This window comes from Anticarsia gemmatalis, chromosome 1 (genome assembly GCF_050436995.1).
Source record: "Anticarsia gemmatalis isolate Benzon Research Colony breed Stoneville strain chromosome 1, ilAntGemm2 primary, whole genome shotgun sequence".
Lineage (NCBI taxonomy): Eukaryota > Metazoa > Arthropoda > Insecta > Lepidoptera > Erebidae > Anticarsia > Anticarsia gemmatalis.
Window position 1 is genome coordinate 10,839,278 of NC_134745.1, and position 21,029 is coordinate 10,860,306.

General features: G+C 36.2%; 1 protein-coding gene across 1 annotated transcript; it reads right to left on the bottom strand.

The window, feature by feature from the left end:
- Nucleotides 1–19,236: 19,236 nt before the first annotated feature.
- On the bottom strand, nt 19,237–20,752 carry LOC142975861 (cartilage-associated protein-like). Its single transcript, XM_076118977.1, has one exon. It carries the CDS (start codon nt 20,560–20,562, stop codon nt 19,462–19,464), a length of 1,101 nt encoding a protein of 366 aa, XP_075975092.1. The 5' UTR covers nt 20,563–20,752; the 3' UTR covers nt 19,237–19,461.
- Nucleotides 20,753–21,029: the final 277 nt, after the last annotated feature.

Here is a 21,029-nt window from a genome sequence, read left to right on the forward strand (position 1 = left end):
TCCTGTAACTCTTTCATAAAACGTCTACTATCATTCACCTTCAGCCAATGCATAAAGAATAAAAACACCAAAGAGAAAACAAGTCTCACTAAAATTTCCACTTTAAATTCAGTTGTGTTACATAGACAGCTTCATAAACCACTTCACAAGGGCACATACGGCATTGGCAGTTTTTCCGAGCGACCGTGGGCGTATTGTCAGCTCTATTGATTTCGCGGCACATTGCGCGCGTGAGTTATCGGTCGCTGCGGTAAACCGGTGGACCCTGACTTACTGCCGCATCCTACGAATTTATTAGATCGTTATACCGCATCGGGGCAAAATAAATTCAATTCTGTTCCGTCCTGCGCTTCGTATTTTACAGCGTGACAAATTTCTCCGAGTTGCAAGCATGCGGGCCCCGTCTTGCGGTTACTGTTATATTTGATTGTGTTTGTACTTAGGAGATATTTTGTACAGTATTATTATTGCATGTTCTCAAAGATATGACATCAAATCTTCACGACAGACATAGAAAACAATAAAAATATTGATCCCATCATTTATAATTCTGCATGTTATGTGCGTATAGTTGCCTAGTTTTGTAAATATGTCTGTGTATACTAATTTACCCTAATGGGAAACTTGAATGATATTATTCATTGCAGGCATTCGTAATCAAATTTGCGTTTTTATCGACGCACGACATTATCGAGCGATTAATTAGGTGGAGCTGAGACTGTAGTGTGAGTCTACGACTACATTTAAGTCACTAGAGGTGCACTTCTTTGGTGCAGTGAGTAACTAACAAATAGCTGTGACTAAATGACTTTATAAACCAACCTGTTTAAGTCGCAACGACTATGAAGTAAAAGCCTTCGAGGCACTAGTTTGTATGCGTTTGCTATGAGTCAACATTCTCTCCCCCACGGTACCTATGCACTTTATGAATCCAGTTTCTATATATTTTTTTGCAAGCACTAAGTACTTTACAGACTAAACAATTCACTTTAGAACGAAGCAGCCAAATGGTTAAAAAAAACAGTTAATTGCAGAGCTAAATCTAGGCTCTTTTGGTTTAACTTGGCTGTGACATCTCCGTCAACTATCTTTACGAAATAAGTATTCTGTGATGCTATTATTACTCGACTACGCAACGTAAGGTAGAGTTATTTTAAATGCTGCTATTTTTTAAATGTCATATTTTCTAAGGAAATGTAATAAGTGTACTTAACTATTAATGTTTAGTATACATTATATCCCCACGTATGTCATTTGATATAAGTAACACTTATGCCATTTTCTGTACAACCACGATAGACGAGAAGAATTTCAACTTAAAAAAAATATGCCGCAGAGAATCAATAAAGTGTAAACAGTTGACATAAACGGTACGTATGTAATGTATGTATCTTCAAGGGCAATTTCTGTTGCAAGCCACGGTCATTAAACTTATATTTACTACATTGTTATTTGAAATAAATGGGTGCATTTTGTCATGCGGGACGCGCTGTCACAACAAACATTATTTCATTTTATTTTATGATTTCGTAACGCACCGTGAAGCAAGACTTGCGTTTTGGAAAAAGCGATTTGAGCATAACAAAATTCGTACAATGTTCGTCAGTACTGCAAGGGTGGGACATTGTATTTAATGTATTGTTATTAATGTTCCTACCGCTACATTTTTAAGTTACGGTCATAAAAGGATGCGACATATTCAGTCAATAATAACAAACAGTCGTCCGTATACCGTTAAAATTGTACATAGAAATAGAGCACACCCTAGCAACTAACAAAATACAAATGTATCACGTACGTGACGTTATTAGACACGCAATAATCTCATAGTATGTTGATAGGCAATTAAGAAAACCTCCATCATAATTGTAAAGTATAGTGTGAAATCCGGAGATGTTGGAAGACGTACCGTGAATCAATAAACACATTCGGCACTCCCGTCGCATGATAAAACACAATAAAAACCGTAAATAAGACGAGCCGAGGAATAACAACAGTATTCAAATTTACGATTCGTCTCGGATTTAAACAAAAACGTTCTATTTAATAGTGGAATGTGCACGGCACGGGTGTTCGTAATGGTGTGAGTGGCTGTCGGCACTCGGTGTGTGCTTCTCGAATCGATTTGGTGGTAATCGAGACGCGTGCTCGATCGGAACTGTCGGTGGATATCCAGCGGTGTTCCGGTTGATTTTGGTCAATCGCGTCGGTAATCGAAATCCGATCGTTTAGTTTAGTTCGCGTGCCGCGCCACCCGCGCCGCGTCCCAAGTCCTCTGCAATCAACGATTCGTTAGACCTAGACAGTTTTATTATAAATATTACATGCATATCATCATATCACGTTTCAAATATACATGGAATTCTAAATATGGAATTGTATTTCAGATCACTTTTTAATGTTGTCATAAAAATTGATGATTTCCAATAAACTCCTTTGCAATATCATTGTGTTCGTTTGCATACTAAATGTGTATGCGATTCAAATTTGTACCTCGTAGTGGAATATTTTGTGAGTTTGTAATTTGATAAATATGATTGACAGAAGTATTTATAATAAAACATCAATTACAGTTATATTTCGATGTGCACTGCCCCTTCGTCGCTTCCCCCAAAATTGTATACAAAACGCAACCGGATGAAGGGAGCAACCAAAACGATACAAAACGTATGGGCGGGCACAATGAAAGCCACACTAATGATATTATTATGCCAATTGATATAATATCGTACCTCCCGTAAGTACGGAGTCTTCATATTTTGTGGGTTATGTATAAAGGGGAAAAATAGTACTACTTTGATAGTCCCCATAACGTCCATAATTTGGGTTGTTTACAAACTAAATGAATAAATAAAACACTAACTAACTAAGCGACTACATAAATAATAAAGGAAAAGTTTGGCTCGTGTTATGAAACATCGATCGAAAATAGTTTTCAAATTATCCACACAAATTCGTGGACGGTGTGTCCGCACAATAATAAATATTTAAAGAGGTTAGCAGGTGCAATACGGCTCAAATTGATGCCCAAATAACAGAGTACGGTCGAGCTCAAATAATAATAAAAAAACAGGCTCGGCTTTGAGAGCGGCGAACCTGCAATTTGAGAATTAATTCTATCACATTTCGCCCGCATCTCGGCCAATTCGCCGCTTTATGGCTTTCCTGACACCGCAACAGCTGATTAAGTATAAAACAATCTCGCCGCCCGCAATCTCGCGATATTATCGGGTTAATCAACAACCTTCAGCTTTTTATCATTATTTATACACACACTGTTTGTTCCGTCTGCAATATAAACAATTTGTCTCGACGGTCGACGAGGACACCGCAAACTTCTCATTTTCATAATTCTCCGAGCCATCACGTTCGATGATTGGCAATATACGACAAACGGCGGGCTATTAATTGTAATATGATAGATAATATTATGTATAGAGAATAGCTTCACCTTGAATCTTACTATTTAAATATGATCGTTATTTTATATTGGATTGTTTCGGATTAATCTGACATAAACTGAGCAATAAAACCACATCGAAATAGACGAACGTAGGTGTTAGAAGCGTCGGAGAGTCTAATTTTTATTTTGATAACTATACATCCGGGAGCACATTCACCATAAATTGGAAACAGACTGTATATCGAGGTGTATAAATACAACGTACTGTAGCTGTCCTACGAGTGGCTACGAGCGAATTACGATAGTATTGATTTGTAAACTCTTGCAAGGTTGTATGAAGGTTAATGGCAGGATAATTGATGATAGCGCTGCGTTAGAACTTAATTGGAGTAATAAGGTAAGTAGATCGATGTAATGATTGCATATAATGAGTACATAACGTGAACATATACTATTTTTTATAATGCTGTATATTTCATGTAGTGGAATGCGGAAAAAGCGGTGTTAAGTAAGCACTTAGCGATCAACAAGGTGATATCGACAATAAACAAGTGTGTATTTTCCAATAATTTTCGGCCGTTAGCATGTCATTATATATATAAGTACAAGAAGATATTTATACAATTACTAGTGTATGAATCCATTTGTTAAAACTACCCGTTTTTTAAATTGATATCTAGTTGAGACATTTTGACTTTTAGACATTAGCTAACTAGATAGAAGTGAGGTCCCTTTCACTCTGGACGTACATCCGCAACTAGAAGTAGGACACTAATTGATTGGTGATAATGAAACAAAAAATCTAGGCAACTTACATAATTATTTCAACTAACGAAACCGCATAGCAAACATTCCTCACCTGATTCATATAATACAAACTAATAATATAATTCCTTCTCTATAATTAACATCAGCGGTATTTAATTGCTCACAGAATCCACATTTTAGTAAAACGAAATCTTAACCCACTGGTCTATAGCATTCCATTCGATGTGCTTTTCATTAGGTATCCAATCAGTATACAGCGTGTCGAAAGTACGATTCGTCACGAAGGATTAAAGTTAACCCGTACAGCATCCCATGTAGGGTCAAGGTCGGCGTAAAACACTCGGACGGCACAGGACCTGATACCTATAAACACTGGTTGTAAATTACATCATTTGATTGGTTCCAATCAACCATGGTCTCGATTAAAAAATATATTCGAGAGTCTGGGCCGAATTATAAACTTGCCACGCTCAATTTCAGTCGACACTTTACGATTTTTTCTTTCATTACAAATCGAGGTGTGTAATGTATTGACATGCTGTGTTATTTCTATCTGAAATCATTTCAATATGCCATTGTTAATTGAATTAGTGATTTCAAGTAGAACAAATGTAAAGAATGTAGATTGTATCCTTGGCGTGGTGATCTAAATTATCATCTCAAGGGATAAGAATTTTTATAGAGCAACTTTACTTTTATAGAATGAATTCCTTCAATTAAGTTGTTCTTTCACACATCATCATTTTCCACGGGAACATTTAATCGAAAATACGATTAGTTTAGAATGTATTTCACTCCACAACTTCAAATTGTGACTAGATTTTATTTATTTTTTTAAGTATTTTTTCAGACGACCTGCTATACTGAAGAACTTAGGTCTCATGCGGGAAAATACTCTACGTGTTTGAATTGTTGCATTGAGATATAATCAAATGGTTGATTACCCCTGATCAATCACAATGGCACAAATAATGGCCTATCAATCACAACGCACAGTAGCTATTAAGTACAGCAGGTTTACAAAATACAATGGACATAAAGTCAAGTCCATTTGAGGAAAGCCTTTAGATATTATGTGTTAGCTATATCATATTTTTAACATCTTTAATGATGCTTTAACTAGTCTACTTATAGCAAATTAGTGGCCAATAACAAGCAACATGACGTCAACCGTCACCAACTGCGTTGTTTGTTTCCGCTGCAATCGCAATGTACTTAATTGTTACTTCAGACTTACACAAACATAAAGGCCGTAACGACGGACCAGTAAGTTCTATTCATTCCATATGTGTTCTATTCCACCCAGTAATTACGTACTATAATGCAGCACAGAATTCAACGGAAGCGTTGAAAGTGCTAATTCGAAAAATATAAACCGCAGTATTCATATAATGAGCACAGAGACGTCCCTCGTACTGAACGATGAAATGACTACTGAGGGTCTGCAATTAGTGAACGAGGCAAAATGGCTGACCAGTCAACCACTCTTGTGAGACCTCCTCCTACCCGCTCGTGGAGAAGAATTTCGGGATATGCAGGGGCAAGGGCGGGACATGCGGAGGTCAAGTTCACCTGGACGTTTACCCTCCCCCGAGTTACACGATGTGCGTGTGTGTTAATTTAATTTTCTACTTGCAATAATTGCAGTTAGCCCCGGGGCAGACAGGCGAGGGTTACACACGACATGCTAGTTGTCTTTACATACATCGAGCGGACATGCGTGTTTGCGTTAGACACTCGCCCGCGCCCCGCATGCTTTAAACACACATTTGATTAACTTATTAGAAGTTCAAGACAAAGACTTTATAATTTGAAATATATGAGTTTGTTTATCTTTTCATTAGTTCATTATGTTAATGCTTATAATTGTTTTAAGGTGAACTTAATAAATCAAAGAATACCTCAATAGAAATTTCCGCGTTGAAAAAATCATACAAAGCTGACAATGCAACAAAGTCCCGGGGGAGTAATTTCCTAACGCCGATCTGTGTGGTAAGGTGTAAATGATAATGGTGTGCGTAGCGGGGCGCCTCGCGGCTTTGTGTGCGCCGCTTGCATTTGTCATGTTAACACTGAACGTGTGAAGAGCTCTTATTAATGACGAACAGATTACGCCGGCTCAAACCGCCGCCGCATTGTTGCCATTGTCAGCGCGGACCCGCCGTGCTCACATTGAAAAGCGCTTTTTCTTCTATTTGCTTTGGGTTTCATTCAAATAATAGGATTTTCGGCTTGTGAAGGTAATAAAGTAGAAAAAATCCTATTGAGTAAGCAGGTAGGTAAACAGAGTCAAGCACCGAAAAAACTTAAACATGTTTAATTCAACCGAGCTGATGCAACTTATACGATATATCTGATACTAAATAAATTGTACGTGTGACGGTGTAATGGGGTAATACGATATAATTGAACTATTTGTATCTAATAATACGCGACCAATGTTTTTGACTAATAAACTGTTCGTTTATGGGCTTTCATGGAGCAATTACCAGCGGGGGTCTATCCTAAGCCGAGAGGTGTAATGCAATAAACTCATAAACTGCCGTCCGATGCACAGGTGTGTGAAGCCATTTATGATTCCCGAGTAATGACGGTTGTTTTTATTTATAGAGGATCCATCGCTCGTTGATATAGGTAAGAAACAAAAGGCAGGTCGAGTAGCACCCGCAATGAATGAGAAACAAGCGACGGTTAAACCGCGGGTTGTTTTGAAGTTCCCTTTTTTCTTCACACAGAAGTTTTGTGGTATCGTTTACAAATTTATTGTACTTAATTCTGGGAACATTGTGTCGTGCGCGCTCATTGAGTTTTGTTGTAAAACGCACCAATTATATAGTAAAACCTTTTGTGATTTAGGTTGAATGAACGCGTTTAGAAGACGCCGAAATTAGAGCACGGCTAATTTGTTCTGTGAGGTGCTCCTATATTTTATGATATATTGTTCTCATTTCAAGTTATACGATTATAATGAGCGGCGTATACTTTTCATGTTATGATAAACAAATGTATCGTACTTACCTATGCGTAGGATAATACTTTAAAAAAACATAGTAGATTAACCATTAAATCGGTAGCTTAAACCATTAAAGCAGGTTAAACTTTGGCCCAAAAAATGCATTTTGTTCAAAAACACGTTTCGGATTCATGACAAAATCGACCAATTCAATAAATCAGAAATTGTTTCTATCTATAATTCTGTGCAAGCTTTCCTGTAATTCGATCGTTGCTACATAAATTCGCCATGGTAACAATACTATAATTTCATTGCGAATTGAAACAGTTTATTCGCTCAATCTTCGATTTTCAGTAATGCAAATAATTGACAAAGGACGACGTGCACGTAGAGATTTACATCGTCGCGTCGCGTCGCCGCGTCGCGTCGCCGCGTCGGCGACTCTACTTTAGTGTAAGTATTAATTCTATTCTAGTTTTGTTTTATAAAGATACTCAGATATATTCAGCCAGTATTAAGGAACAAGATTGTTGGATAAGTAACATGATTGCTTTGTAAACAACTTAATGGCGACAGACTAATGAAAAACTGTCAAGGCTTTCAAACTTTCAAGTATAACATTTCTCCCTTCCGCATGCACATTTATCAAAATACTTTAAGACGCCTCAAATAAGTTTAGTGCACATTGTGTTGGGCGTTTGTTGCACGAACGTAGGTTCAGCCACCCAATATCAATAACATTTACTGACACAAATAACGTGCGATTACATACGAATAATTTACAACGCTGAAAACAATGTCTCGTTTAACATCGCGGAGCGTGCGAGAGGCGTTTAAAAGGTCGTACATAGAGATATATTAACGCAGCGTGAAAATAAAGAGCACAGCGTTTACCGACACAAATACGTATCATAACACAAACGGATCTAGTATTTCGTGATCGGGGCGTGTCCGTTGCGTATTAATGTACCCGGCCACGATAAGCATCGCGCCGCTTTGTGCCGCGCCGGCCCATTGTGCGCCCGAGCCGCCGCGAGAAAAGTAATTCTTAATAGACAATAAGCCGGCGTTTAGCGCTTTTATTTATGTAACACAATGCTACGGTTTGCGAGAGATATATGGATCGGTTATCGAACAACACTCAACCACTTAATTTAAGCGCCAAATGTTTTGAGCTTTTTTGAAAGCCTTTAATGATGCTTAATGCGAACGTGTAATATAATAAATATTTGGGAGTATGAGGAAAAGGTTTTGCGATTACTTGCAGTGAGTCATTATAAACGATCATCTTCGGATATTTGCGAAGATACCTCCGTTATTATATTGGGTTCTTAACAAGAAATATTAAATGTCGGAGATGATGTTTAAACTGTATAAAAATAAAATGAACGTTTAATCAACAATGAGTGTGTTTTGTGTTCATACGTGCTTATTTTAATAGCATCACGTCTTTACTTTTTTATACCCACAGGTGAGGTTTATTTGGTTTACTTGTCTTTAAAAAAATTGCGTGAAACTGCCTTTATAAATGATAATGGAACAGCAAACAAGTGAGTAATTACTGAGTCTTCCCAACATGGTATTACACGGTGTGGCAGTGATGTTAGACACACATGTCATGTCTGTCACGTTCTACTGATCACTGCGACAATTATGTCCATCTTAGAATACCTACACCTTAAAGTACCTACAAAGTAACGGTATGATGTACATAAGAAAATATTTCATCCACCTTTTCAAATGCTGAATTTGTAATTGAACAAGACTTTGAATCCTAATACATAATGATTAACTGCAGGAACACGGTTTAAAAAATAAGTTTTAACACTAAATGTTCGATGACTGCATGCGATAATATATTTATAATAATTTCTCGACGTTTATAAGTCTCGTCTCAAGATACTTCATTAAACGACGTTTGAAATACTTGTGGATGTCATAAATATGCTTTTTTAATCCAGTCTTCAGCATGCAATTACGATCCTGTTCTCATCATTCAGTCGCAGAGACCTTATAATTATAATTTAAAAACAATATACACTCGGACTATAATTTAACACAAACATAAAATAACTACACGAAACTACTTGCAAGTGTCATCAGCTTCCAATGGAACGACTCTACATCCTTTCACAAAAGTTTTATTCTTTAATTCTGTGCCTCTAGTAAAAAAAGGCATAAGTCCGATTTTGTCGAAAATGAGTTAAGAAAAGACCAAAATGTAGAAAAAAATGCTTTATCGATTGATGAAAACCGATATTGTTTATCTTTAAAAATGAGAAAGTTAGCAATCTGCAAAAGGGGTTAATTTACACTAAAAATAGTGCATAAGTGCACTCTAATTTATTAAGTCATTTTCGACAAAATCGGACTTATACCCTTTTTCACTAAAGGCACAGAAATACAGAATTAATATTTTTATATTATATATAATTGGTGTATGATTAAAGTTAAAAGAGTTAAGTTTTAAATTAGTCTTACAAGACTGTCGTCAAGATTCAGTAGTCGTGGTTCTATATGATATTGCTCTACGTATATAGTCGGTGTATAAATTAGCCGGTGAAGTGCCGCTCACTAATTGCACCACAACACAAATATTTAATAACAATCCCAGATCCTCCGAGATGACCACTTATCTGTTCAATTGGAATAAAAAGAAGAATAGAGTGGCTATTCGTTTGATATTTTTTATTTATTATGTAGTGCTTTCCCGTGATTAGATGTTTGTGATAGTAATTGTAGGGTATCTAAACATTTGTTAAGTTGGTTTTAGTTCTAAAATGTTTGTGTTCAACGCAACAAAAAGGAAAACATATTTTAACGACATTAAATTTTAAGAGCATTAATATGTTAGGGGCAAAATATAAAGCTACAGAAACCTGCATAATTAATTCTGTAGCATTTTTTTACCTATAAAACTCTAAACCATATAACAATATACTTACAAAACTATCTAGTTAAAAACTAAATAATAAAACTATACTAATACTAATGTACAGTAGGTACTTTAAACTTTCACCACAATTTAAAGTCACAAATGCGACTCTACGTCAATCCCTGTTCAAATTATCGCTGCACGATTGTTAAACATTATTACGTCGGGTGTTGTTTAATAGAAACAAAAATATCTGGCGGCGCGCCTCGTGTTTGATCTCGAGGTGTTCGCCCGTCGAGCGCGATTAGCCCTCTCTCAACGTATAATCAAATGTGCCTCGGGCCGCCTTCACCAGCAACGCACTCTACCAACACAGCCGCAAACACAATACATCGCTGGTTCACTTTAACAAAAAACTTACAATACTTTAAGAAAATCGGTGATGTAGAGCGTGCATCGCGATTTGATGCCATGTTCGTTTTAAAAAAGCGACCAGTCGTATTGAACAGCGGCCGGCATCGGCGGACGAAGCCTCTCATTTGGCCGCCATTTGTCGGCCATTTCGGTGCACCGATCATAAATGGAGCCCGCTCCGGGTCACGTTAGCGTCTCGGGAGAAAACGTGAAAAATCACACTTCGACGCGTGAAATTACTATCGATGTACAACCCAGTTTGTCTTTACATATATCGTTTTAACGAGATTAATTTGCAGTTTGCAATTTTTATGTCTATCTATCTATCCTGGTGGATTATTTCGTACATAAGAGATATTAAAACTTTTTAACTACAAGAAGAGATGCATTGTAGATGTTTATACATACTGCATCTAGTCCAGACTACTGTAGACTACAAGGTAGGGAGTTAGGTAAAGGTAAAAGAAGATCACAGATATTGAACAAAAGATTTTCCTGAAAAATGTATATTTAACGTTCTCCTTTGATGCTTCGTGCATGTTGGAATAAAAGAAAAGCAATATTCTTTATGATTTTCACATGCATGCATGGTAAAGATGTAATTGAACAAGCACATGGTGTGAAGAAAGTAACATTCACTTGAACTTAAGTCAAAAGCCCATAATAACAGTTCTTTTCGATTTATTTGACTGTCTTTTGGGTTCTGTAATATACTTACTTGTACAATAGCAGGTAAAAATTAGTCTAGTTTTGAGTATAACAGGTTTTAGTTGACTCTTTATTAATTGGAATAATATTTCGGTAAATTAAAAATTTTTCGAGGCATATAAATAAGAACAGCTTCTTAGCCCAATCTTTTATAGGACCTGCCACGGTGTAAGCAAAGGTTCTATTGAAAAGGCCCATAACGGTCACTCATGCCTCATTATTTAGAAGAGCTAGGTGAAAATTAAAACGATTGAGCCGGCTTAATATTTAAGACTAAACATAGACCGTTGTTGCAAGAACTCCGCTAGAGCTGATGCGCAGAAACTGCCCAATTACTGCGCACCAAAGGCTATAAGTTGTCCAACAATACCAGCGAAGGTTGCAAGGATGGTCTGAAGCCGGCGTCATTTGGCGAGTTACCATGAGGCCTAGTTAACCTGCGCTCGAGGCACATCGTCCGTCAGGCGGGACGAACAAGGCTCTCACAAAAATTACATAGCGCCGCACAACAACCGCGCCGGCTAAGTACTCGAGCTGCGATTTATTTATTTCACTTAAAGTGCGTCGTAAACGTTGTAAGCGGTGCACTGAACACCGACGACATGAGACGAACGCCGCTACATTCATTTATCGCGGATAAATGAATTTACTAACGTGTATAAAGTTATGGACTTTATTGTTATGGACTGGGGACTTTAATGCCTGAATAATAGTTACCTAGGTTATATTCTATTCTATTAAAAACCATTGTTTCAAATGAAGTATAGTTAATTTCAATCCTTTAAAATATCAAACTATTATTTCCCAGTAATTTGGATTGTAACAAGAAAGCAATACGTCGTATTAGAACAATTTACCTCTCCATAATCACTAAAGGGAAGATAATTTCAGTTTTGAGATATGCCGGCGCATAGCGAGGCCCTCGCAGACGTGTCGGCGCAGCCAGACAGGGACAGAGTATATGAAACAGAAAGAGACACCGTACTCGAAAATTATACCCTCATCGTCTTTTTCTTTACTGCAATTAATGCAGACGATGATTGTAGAAATTATGGCCAGTTTGTTTGTGATCTTATTAGTTTAAAGTTGTGGAAACCAGCTTTAATTAGTATCTCGGTTTCTTAAGATGATAGTTTTATTTTATTGTCGGGGAGTTCTTAATTCGTTACAATAAAATTTGTTTTATAATTTACTTAAATGTAATGGAAAAATACTATTGTTAATATTATATATCCTATTACGCGTATAAAGCGTGTTCGTCTCCATTTGACATGGTTGCACCTGCGAGCATGCTCACGGTGTAATTCTTTATCGCTTTGCGTATTTGAATAACACATAGAGGCCTTTCAGCTGTCCATCGTTAATAAAGTGATATACGGTTTATTTGCTACACATAAAAGGATACTTTTACTTCAATAAATCGAAAGAATAGTTATGAAAGTAAAATTGAGTGGCTGATCATAGAGTTTATACACTATTTCATCGATAGACACGAACCAAAGAAAACTTTTATAGACATTATAAACTTAAGTTGAGCACTAAACGTTTGGCTAATGCTTCATAGATTACAATGCCAATCAGTTGATTCATCGGTTCATACTTTCATAGTAAAATAGATAAAATACCTATTACTACACCAATGATTGTGGTAACGCGATAACGCGTTTTAGGTAAAAAAAATGCCGAACACCAAACGATTTTACTTGAAAAAAATCCGATACCAACTTTTCATTTCATAGATACTTAGCCAGTTTTATGAAAGCTTTACACTGTACAGTAGTGCGATTTTCTTTGGTCGGTACAATCGACATTTTAAATTTACTACAAAAATAGTTCCTAGGTTGCCCGCTGGGAGCGTTAATCAGATTTTCGTACAAAATTGACTTCGCTCGCTAGTAGTCGAGAGTCGATACTGGTACAGAACCGCGTTACAGCAGTTATTTATTCATACTAAAGTATTAACGTAGACATATCTCACGACTAATGTTTTGACTAATCAAGTTATGTTACAAAAAGCTCCCAATATAACTTAGTATTATCCATCTAAGTATAAGCGCGCATTAAGCAGAGTGCTTGCATCCCGCCCCGCGTTTACCGCGCACTAATGAGCACTCACTTGACGTGATGGATGAGCGCCAAACACCCAAATCTGTTTGATTAGCCGTGCTTTGTACCCTCGTTTGGTAACGCTGATCTAAAGATGAGGTCATATGTTTGTACTAAGATGACAGTTATTCGATACTATCGAGTATCTGTCAAATTAGATCAATCGATGGAAAAAATAATATAAGTAAATAAAAATCATTGTTTCCTTCCTTTAAGTACCGTTGACTGATGATCCAATAATAACCACGCGCTTAATTTATTTTTTTAGAAATATTATTTACTAACTGTAACATAGTTTTAATTTTAAAATTCATTTAAAAAACAGTCAGTAGCGTCCCTATAAAATGAAGTATGTACCTACCTAAGTACAAGTACCTACAAACAAAAGTTAAATTAACTGTTTAACTTAACGTTATTTTACAATTATTTTATGTTAATATTTGGCTAAAATCAATAACTAAATTGACATTCTCGTACAACTATATACTATAACAGTACGATTTATTAATAACAATATAAGGATAATTTTGTTCAGTGTGTACATGCCTTAATGACGTTTACTGTCGTGAGTATTCTTTTTTATTTGTCTTACTTTGATTGTCTTTGATGTTATTTGTTTTTTAACATTATATCGTTAGTGTTTGAGCAGGTACAGCGGCCATTACAAACGATTTAATTTTGAAAATAAACAAGATTCAATTAATCTACGCCTAATCCACGTACAGATATTTAAGTAAGTACCAATTTACTTTGTAGATCTCAAATTGCAACTTTATTCAGGGTTATAATTACTTAACTTATTTATTCAAAACGCTTTGGATCAATAAAAATAACATAAAAAGTACGAAGATAGTACCTATACGTCGAAAAAATCTTAATTTGACATAAGATATACTAACGCCATCTGTTATTGAGTAGGCACATTAACTTGTCCTCCATTCTTCCCATCACATATGAAAAAAAACTCACAATTAATAAAACATGAAAGCCGAAAACGTTTCCGTTAAATTAAATTACATTCCATTTACAATGTTGTACAACAGCGGATTACAATCAATTTGCCACGTTGCGACTATTCACCCCTTTGGCATTGTGGTGTCGCTTGTCCCCTCTAGCAAGAGAGACAATATGGTGTGACGCTGAATTCGCGTCACGCCGACTTCTCGACTATACTCGTAATCGTGGGGGACGAACCGCGTTTGTCATCCTACCCCCAAACACCGCACACAAACTATTATCTCCTTTAATACCCACAAGTCATAGCCTATTTTCCTTCAGCAAAAATTCTGCAAGCATCATAAATTTTATAGCATTTTAATACAGCCATAACAATAATAGGGTAAATGTTTTGGTAAGCCATAAATAAATTGAATTACGTCCCGCTGAGAGAAGACAAATTCGGTGACACAATTTAATGTTGTTAATAAAACATCATTTTGACAATATCCTGGAAAAGGACAACTAATAAATAATGTTCACGATGCTTGCTTTTGTTAAGTATCGACAGAAAGCAATTAAGTTTAATAGCATTTTTATTCGCAAACAAATATGAAAAAGGAATATCGCAAACGACTTTTCAATCATTGTTGTATTGGCTTCGGAGAATTAAAAACCTTCACAAAATGTGCGATGCAAAACTGCAAGCAATGCATACCTAAGTGTCTGATATACAAGACTTAAATTTGATAGATCCATCGAGTCAATTCTCTTGAATCTAAACAAGATATTTAATAAATAACACTCAGGTAAGCAATATCCTGAGATGTTTCTATGCAAATATGTAGCAACACTATAATTACGATATTTACCATCGGTACTGACAGCTGCGTCTTAAATGAACATCGCCGTGAACACACCTTTACTAGTTATTTAAGGAAAACATAAACAGAATTATAAAAGCAAACATTTATTGTAGTAGGACATTGCAGACGGACGCTCAGACATGGAACACGACAGAAAACAATCGCAGTGTTTACTTGGCGGGCCTAATGGGCCATTAGCCGGCCTCGTACGGCGCAGCACGCGAGCGCTTTAGATAACACCCTAATTGACGACTTATTACTATAAACTTGCTTACAACAACGTACAATTAAAACTTATTGTTTTTCTGCAATGTCGTATAGTTCTCGTCACCTGTTTATGTATAAGGTCAATTGCAGAAAAAGGCGAATAAAAATCGATTAAGAAAATGGAGTTTTCCTAAGCTTAAGTATCATTTATCTGAATAACTATCCAGTGCTAAAGCGACGAGTTCTTTTTTGAAATTTCATTTAAAAATACACAATACAGTCATATTTATCTTCCCAAAGCTACCATAAAAAGGGATAATAAAAGTTTAAATATGTACTTATAGGTGAAACAATAAATCGAGCAGATTTATGCGGGCGCCATAAACGTCTTCCCTCGCACAAGTAAAGTGTGAAGTGTTGTTAGCGGTTATATCGCACAAACGTGGGATATTTATTTAAGAGCAGCGAGCGAGGCGGGCGCGGACAAGCAAACTGTGCACTCACAAAGGAAATGGCCCAAAACTAATGTGGACTTGTGCCGATATTGTGTGGCTACCACCCGCCCACGCTCACCCTTCACAAGAACGATGACGCGCTGGAAAAGCCACGCGAAATTCTTCAAAATTTACCATTTACCACTAATACTAATTTTATAAAACCGACATCTATCTACTACACCTTAAAAAACAAATTTTCTAAGATCTGGAGTATCGCGGTAACTGGGAAATATGACTTCAATGTATAATGTTATCAGGTAGATATTACTTACTTTTCCCAGTAAAGGTGTCAGAGGTGAAAACTGTAGGCGATGTCGTGCGAGTTCTGAAACAATCAGTTGCATCGGGTTAAACCGCAGCTTGACCTGACACACTTAACTCAAAGGTTTCGTAGATACTTAGAGCTACTGTAAAGCCTACAAACTTATTTAATGCTTATAACTTAAGTAGTTTGCGTTACTTTTTGCACAACCTTAAATGCAGCCATTTGAAATATGCTCATAGCTGATCGACCGCAAACCTGTTTCTTGATTAAAGGATCTTGATGGTAAAGAAAATGTATTTTGTAAATATAAAATTTACTACAGCTATCATCGTTATTGGTGCTACTCATCGCGTCGTAAAACAAAATGGAGCTATATCAAAATTGTGAAGGAAATCCGCGTAAATCGGCCGAAGTCTTCGGTGGAAGTTTTTACGAGCTTGTAGCTTTAGTGAGAATTTAGTGAACCAATATTTACCGGGCCCGGAGTGTTGCCTTCTCCCGGCAAATGTTCCGGAACCCTCCGGAAATAAAGTGAGCAGCAATTTGCTCGATTACTTACTTTAGATGAAATATTTGCGCGTTCTGCTCGGTGCTCTACGTGAGCTTTGTGCGAATAGAGTGCTGGTATTATTTAGAAATACGTTACCTACTTCATTATGGATTAGACCTACGCTAGTTTCTTATCACGTGTAATTTAACTGCCGGAATAAAGTGAATAGATACAGACTTTTATAATATTAATATTTTTTTTACTTATCTTTTGTCGCATCGTTTCGGTCGTGACTCCAACAGCCTATTATACCTATGTAGTTCGTATGAAAAATTATTAACGACCTACCAACTAAAATATTGTACATTTTTATTACTCTTATGTATATTTTCTACATTGTATTACTATAATTAAAAGTAAAGTAATTAAACAAACCATTTTTTAATTCTCACACATTCACTTTATTACTTTGAGCTGACATTATCAAAGGAAATTAATCAGGCTTTGCATACATCGCTGCTTTTGAATTGTGGGTGAGTTTTAGTTTGGGGATAATGTGGGTAATGTATAGGGTGTAAGGTGAGGTATCTGCACAGTTAGCGATGCAAAACAAGCAACTCACACATGTGCAACAATTTTAATTGACGACGTGACTACGTGCCCGCGCTGTGTTTATTCATTACAGTAATGAATGACTTTTACCGGTATTAGGTACGAGCCGGTCGGCTGTAATTATGTTACATTAGCCACCATTATCGCTTACTGTGCGCTATCAATTTAATTCAATGCCGTTTGAGCAAACTGCCGTTGATGCTACCGAGATGTAGTAGATAGACATACATGTATTATGTGCTACCAACTTGTTATGTAAAGTATCGTTATACCTACTTGTTCTATGTGCTTAATGTAAACTTAGTTAATAGAGGTAAGTTTTACAATCGTATGTTAAACGTAATAAGTAGGTAAGTATACCCAAAATAGATTCTATCCACTTACTCACGAGGTAAATAAATGATTGGTGATTGGTCAAAACCCTAGCGTATTTTAATTAATGTTAGTAACTTGAAAAAATTAAAGCCAATCATCCAGTAAATAAGGGTAATAAGAATTCTTACAATCATATACCTAAATTACCTGGATCAGTCGGTTACTATTTAGTAATTAACTGAAAATGTTACTATGCACCAAGTTATTCAAATAAAAAAATTGGTAGAGGTTTAACGGAATCAGCCGTAGTGTGGTAAGGAAAGGTATTGAAGTAAACAGTTCTTCAGCAGAAAGCTATAAACAGTTACCCTCACCGCTGCACCGCACGCATGAAACAAAGGAAGCAATGCGATGTGGTCGCGTCCGTCTGCTCGTCGTCATTAGCACTAATAACTCCATACGTTGCAACGTGACGTCCTTGCGGTTGCCGGAGGAAACTCCCTTTGAGACTCGAAGCCTCCTAATAATTCTATCAATAGGTGCATCGTTGCGGTCAATGTGGTAATAGTGGCCGTAGAAAATGTTTGGAATGCTCGTCTATAACAATTGACACAGGAAGCGTTCGCCTTCGCCGGCTGCCGCGCAATTTAATGCGGTCAAGTGGGGTGCGTAAAACATGTGTAGCCTCTTCAACGCTTGTTACAGTTTTAGTAATTGTCTAATTTTTAGCACTGTTCGCCAGCGATATTTGTGGCGCCCGGTCGTTACGTAAAAACTGCTATTAACTTTATAAAGGATGTGCATATTAAAGCTGGAGCAATTTTATACTTATCGTTTGTATATTATTTTACATATCAATACCTATATGTTATCATGTCATTACGAACATAATGTTAATATGGCTACATTTTCTACTTACGAATTATCATCTACTTAAATGTGAAAATGGCTCCTTTTAATATTATTCTTACATTTTGCGATTGCCTGACCTGCGAGACCAGTATTTATTTTCACTGAAGTACCTACCTAGTAGGTAGGTAGGTATATGAAACTGCCTATCACGAAGTCTTGGAAACACTTTCCGGATTTGGAAAACAAACGTTATAATTTTCCGATTTGTTCCGAAGACGAGTTGATGCAGTCGATAAGATACCCTACCTTCAGGTTAGAAAGAGACGTGGTATTCAACTTGACTTTTTCGCTTTAACGAAATCACGCAGCTGAGAGGTTTTAATGATTAACATACAGAATAAATAAGATCCAGTTGCTTCCAGTAAAGTTATATACGTACTGTTACCATGGCACTTTTTAATCTAAGTTGTGCAATGTCTAGGCAATGAAAGTTATATTTAGGAACAAGCGCAGCAGAGCTTCAGTAATAAACACACATCTCGCAGTCGTAAAACAATGACAGTAACAAGGAACAAAATGTACGATAGTTTAATGAAAAAAACACACTGATAATGTACTAGTGTCGTTGACTATAAGTCTTATCGCTCCCGTATGACGTAATCGACACATTTGCAATGAGAACAAAATGATTCTGACAGATCATTTTAATAAGAACTCCAGCTCCAGCTCTCAGAAAGTATGAAATACATTTTTTCTAAAATAAGTAGGTATCCATAGATAAAGTGAATATTAAACACTATTCTATTTGACTCTAGTTATTTGACTGTAGTTTATTGTCATTCTTGAGCACTTACAGGGGTTATAAAAAATTGTATATTGTTTGATATCAAAGCTTTTGCTCTTTGTTTTATTAAGCAATTATAAGTCAATTTGTGTAGAATTTATAGATTAAATATAAGAAAAATACAATTATTATGAAAAGTTTTATTGCATTAAATTCATATTAAAAATATAAAATCTTTGGCTTAACATTTAGTTACTTACATCTAGTTATGGCAAAATAAGGCACATGTCATGTATAAGTATACAAAAAAAGAACAGTAACTATAAAAATTATTAGTAATTCTTAGTTTCACTAATTAGTACACAGTAAAATATGTAAAAAAACATACTTAAGATCTTGTAAACAGCCATTTACTTTTTAGTAGAGTCAGGGTCAACTTTATCTTTATTTTCCTTGTGAAAAAAACGCAACAAATCCTTTTCATACTTGTCTCGCTTGAAATAATATTCAACATCTGATCTGCTCGCTGTAGCTTTCTTCTTAGTAAGTTCAGTATAAAATTTATCATTTGCTAACATATCTTCATCTTCAGGCAGCAGAACCAATCCGCTGGCTACAGCTTCAGCTGCTAAATCATTCTTTTCAAGATTATAATAAGATATTTGTAAATAGTTAAGTATATCAGCAAGGAATTCTACACCAGATTTATATTTCATGATTTTCAGCTTGTCCTGGCAATGCTGTCTGCAGTGTAGTAATGATGCCATATTGTTAGACAAGGTTATGACAAATTCTGAGGACCATTCCTGCCCCGGCTGTCTCTCACACTCTACACGGCAAATGTTTTCAGAAGAAATATAGTCCTTGATGACTTCTTCCATGCTAGCGACAGTCTCTGCCCAGTTTTTCTTCTCATAAGACTCTTTACCCAAACTGTATAGCAGAACATAATCATCTCCTTCATAGTCTACTATTTCATTAGGGTCCACCTGTGGTTGTTCTGTGTAGAACTTCACATTGGCCAACATAATCTCATCATCAGGGTGGGCTACCAAGTATGTGTAAGCAGCTGAGGCAGCTTTCATGTTCATGTTCATTTGATGGTAACAAATGTGAAGATATCCATAAGGCTTTTTAGCTTGCATTGCATTTATGTAAAATTCTTCAGGATTGCTTTTGAGATTCACTCCTGCATATCCAGTTTTCCGGCAGCTATTTATACAATTTCGCTTATTGAAGTATGCTTCATAAATTTGAAGGTCGTCGATGTTTTCTTCCACTCGACGTTCAAACTTTACTGCATTACATTTTAGTCGACAATTAAACTCAACTGACCTGTACAGTCTGTAGATATGTAACGATTCTTCAAATTTTTCAATACACCGCGACCATCTTTCTTCTGTATACGCTTTTAATCCTTTTTCGTAGGTTTGATCTAATGAAGCAGGTGTGATACAGTCACAATACCAAACCATTCCAGCAATTACCAAAAATAATAACTGATAATTCATCTTCGCTGTTAATTTTAGTTTTTGTTTAATTGGGCTGAAATTTTTCTAAAGTTTAATTACGCCACAAGACACTTCGATTTGCTTAAATCGACATAATACAATATGGTTAGTAAAATTATGGTTGAATCCACGACCTATTTAAGAGTTCAGTTCAGGAACTAACTTCAAATGACCCCGGCTAACCCCGGCAAAATTTGATTTGACATAGGTGATTTTAAAACTAGTAACCCAGAAATGTTTCTTGGGAACAAATATTTTATTTCACGTTTTTTTTTATATAAATAGAATAGCCTCTTAATTTAACATTTTCGCTTTCCATAACTTTAGGTGCAGTTTAAATCAGGATCGTTTATTTGTGGTGTACATAATAATATGGGTAACCCTGCTAGAAATTTGTTTTGGTGCGACATCTATTGTCTAAGTAAGTATTTACAAGTAATAATAAGTCTACTCGACAATAGATGTCA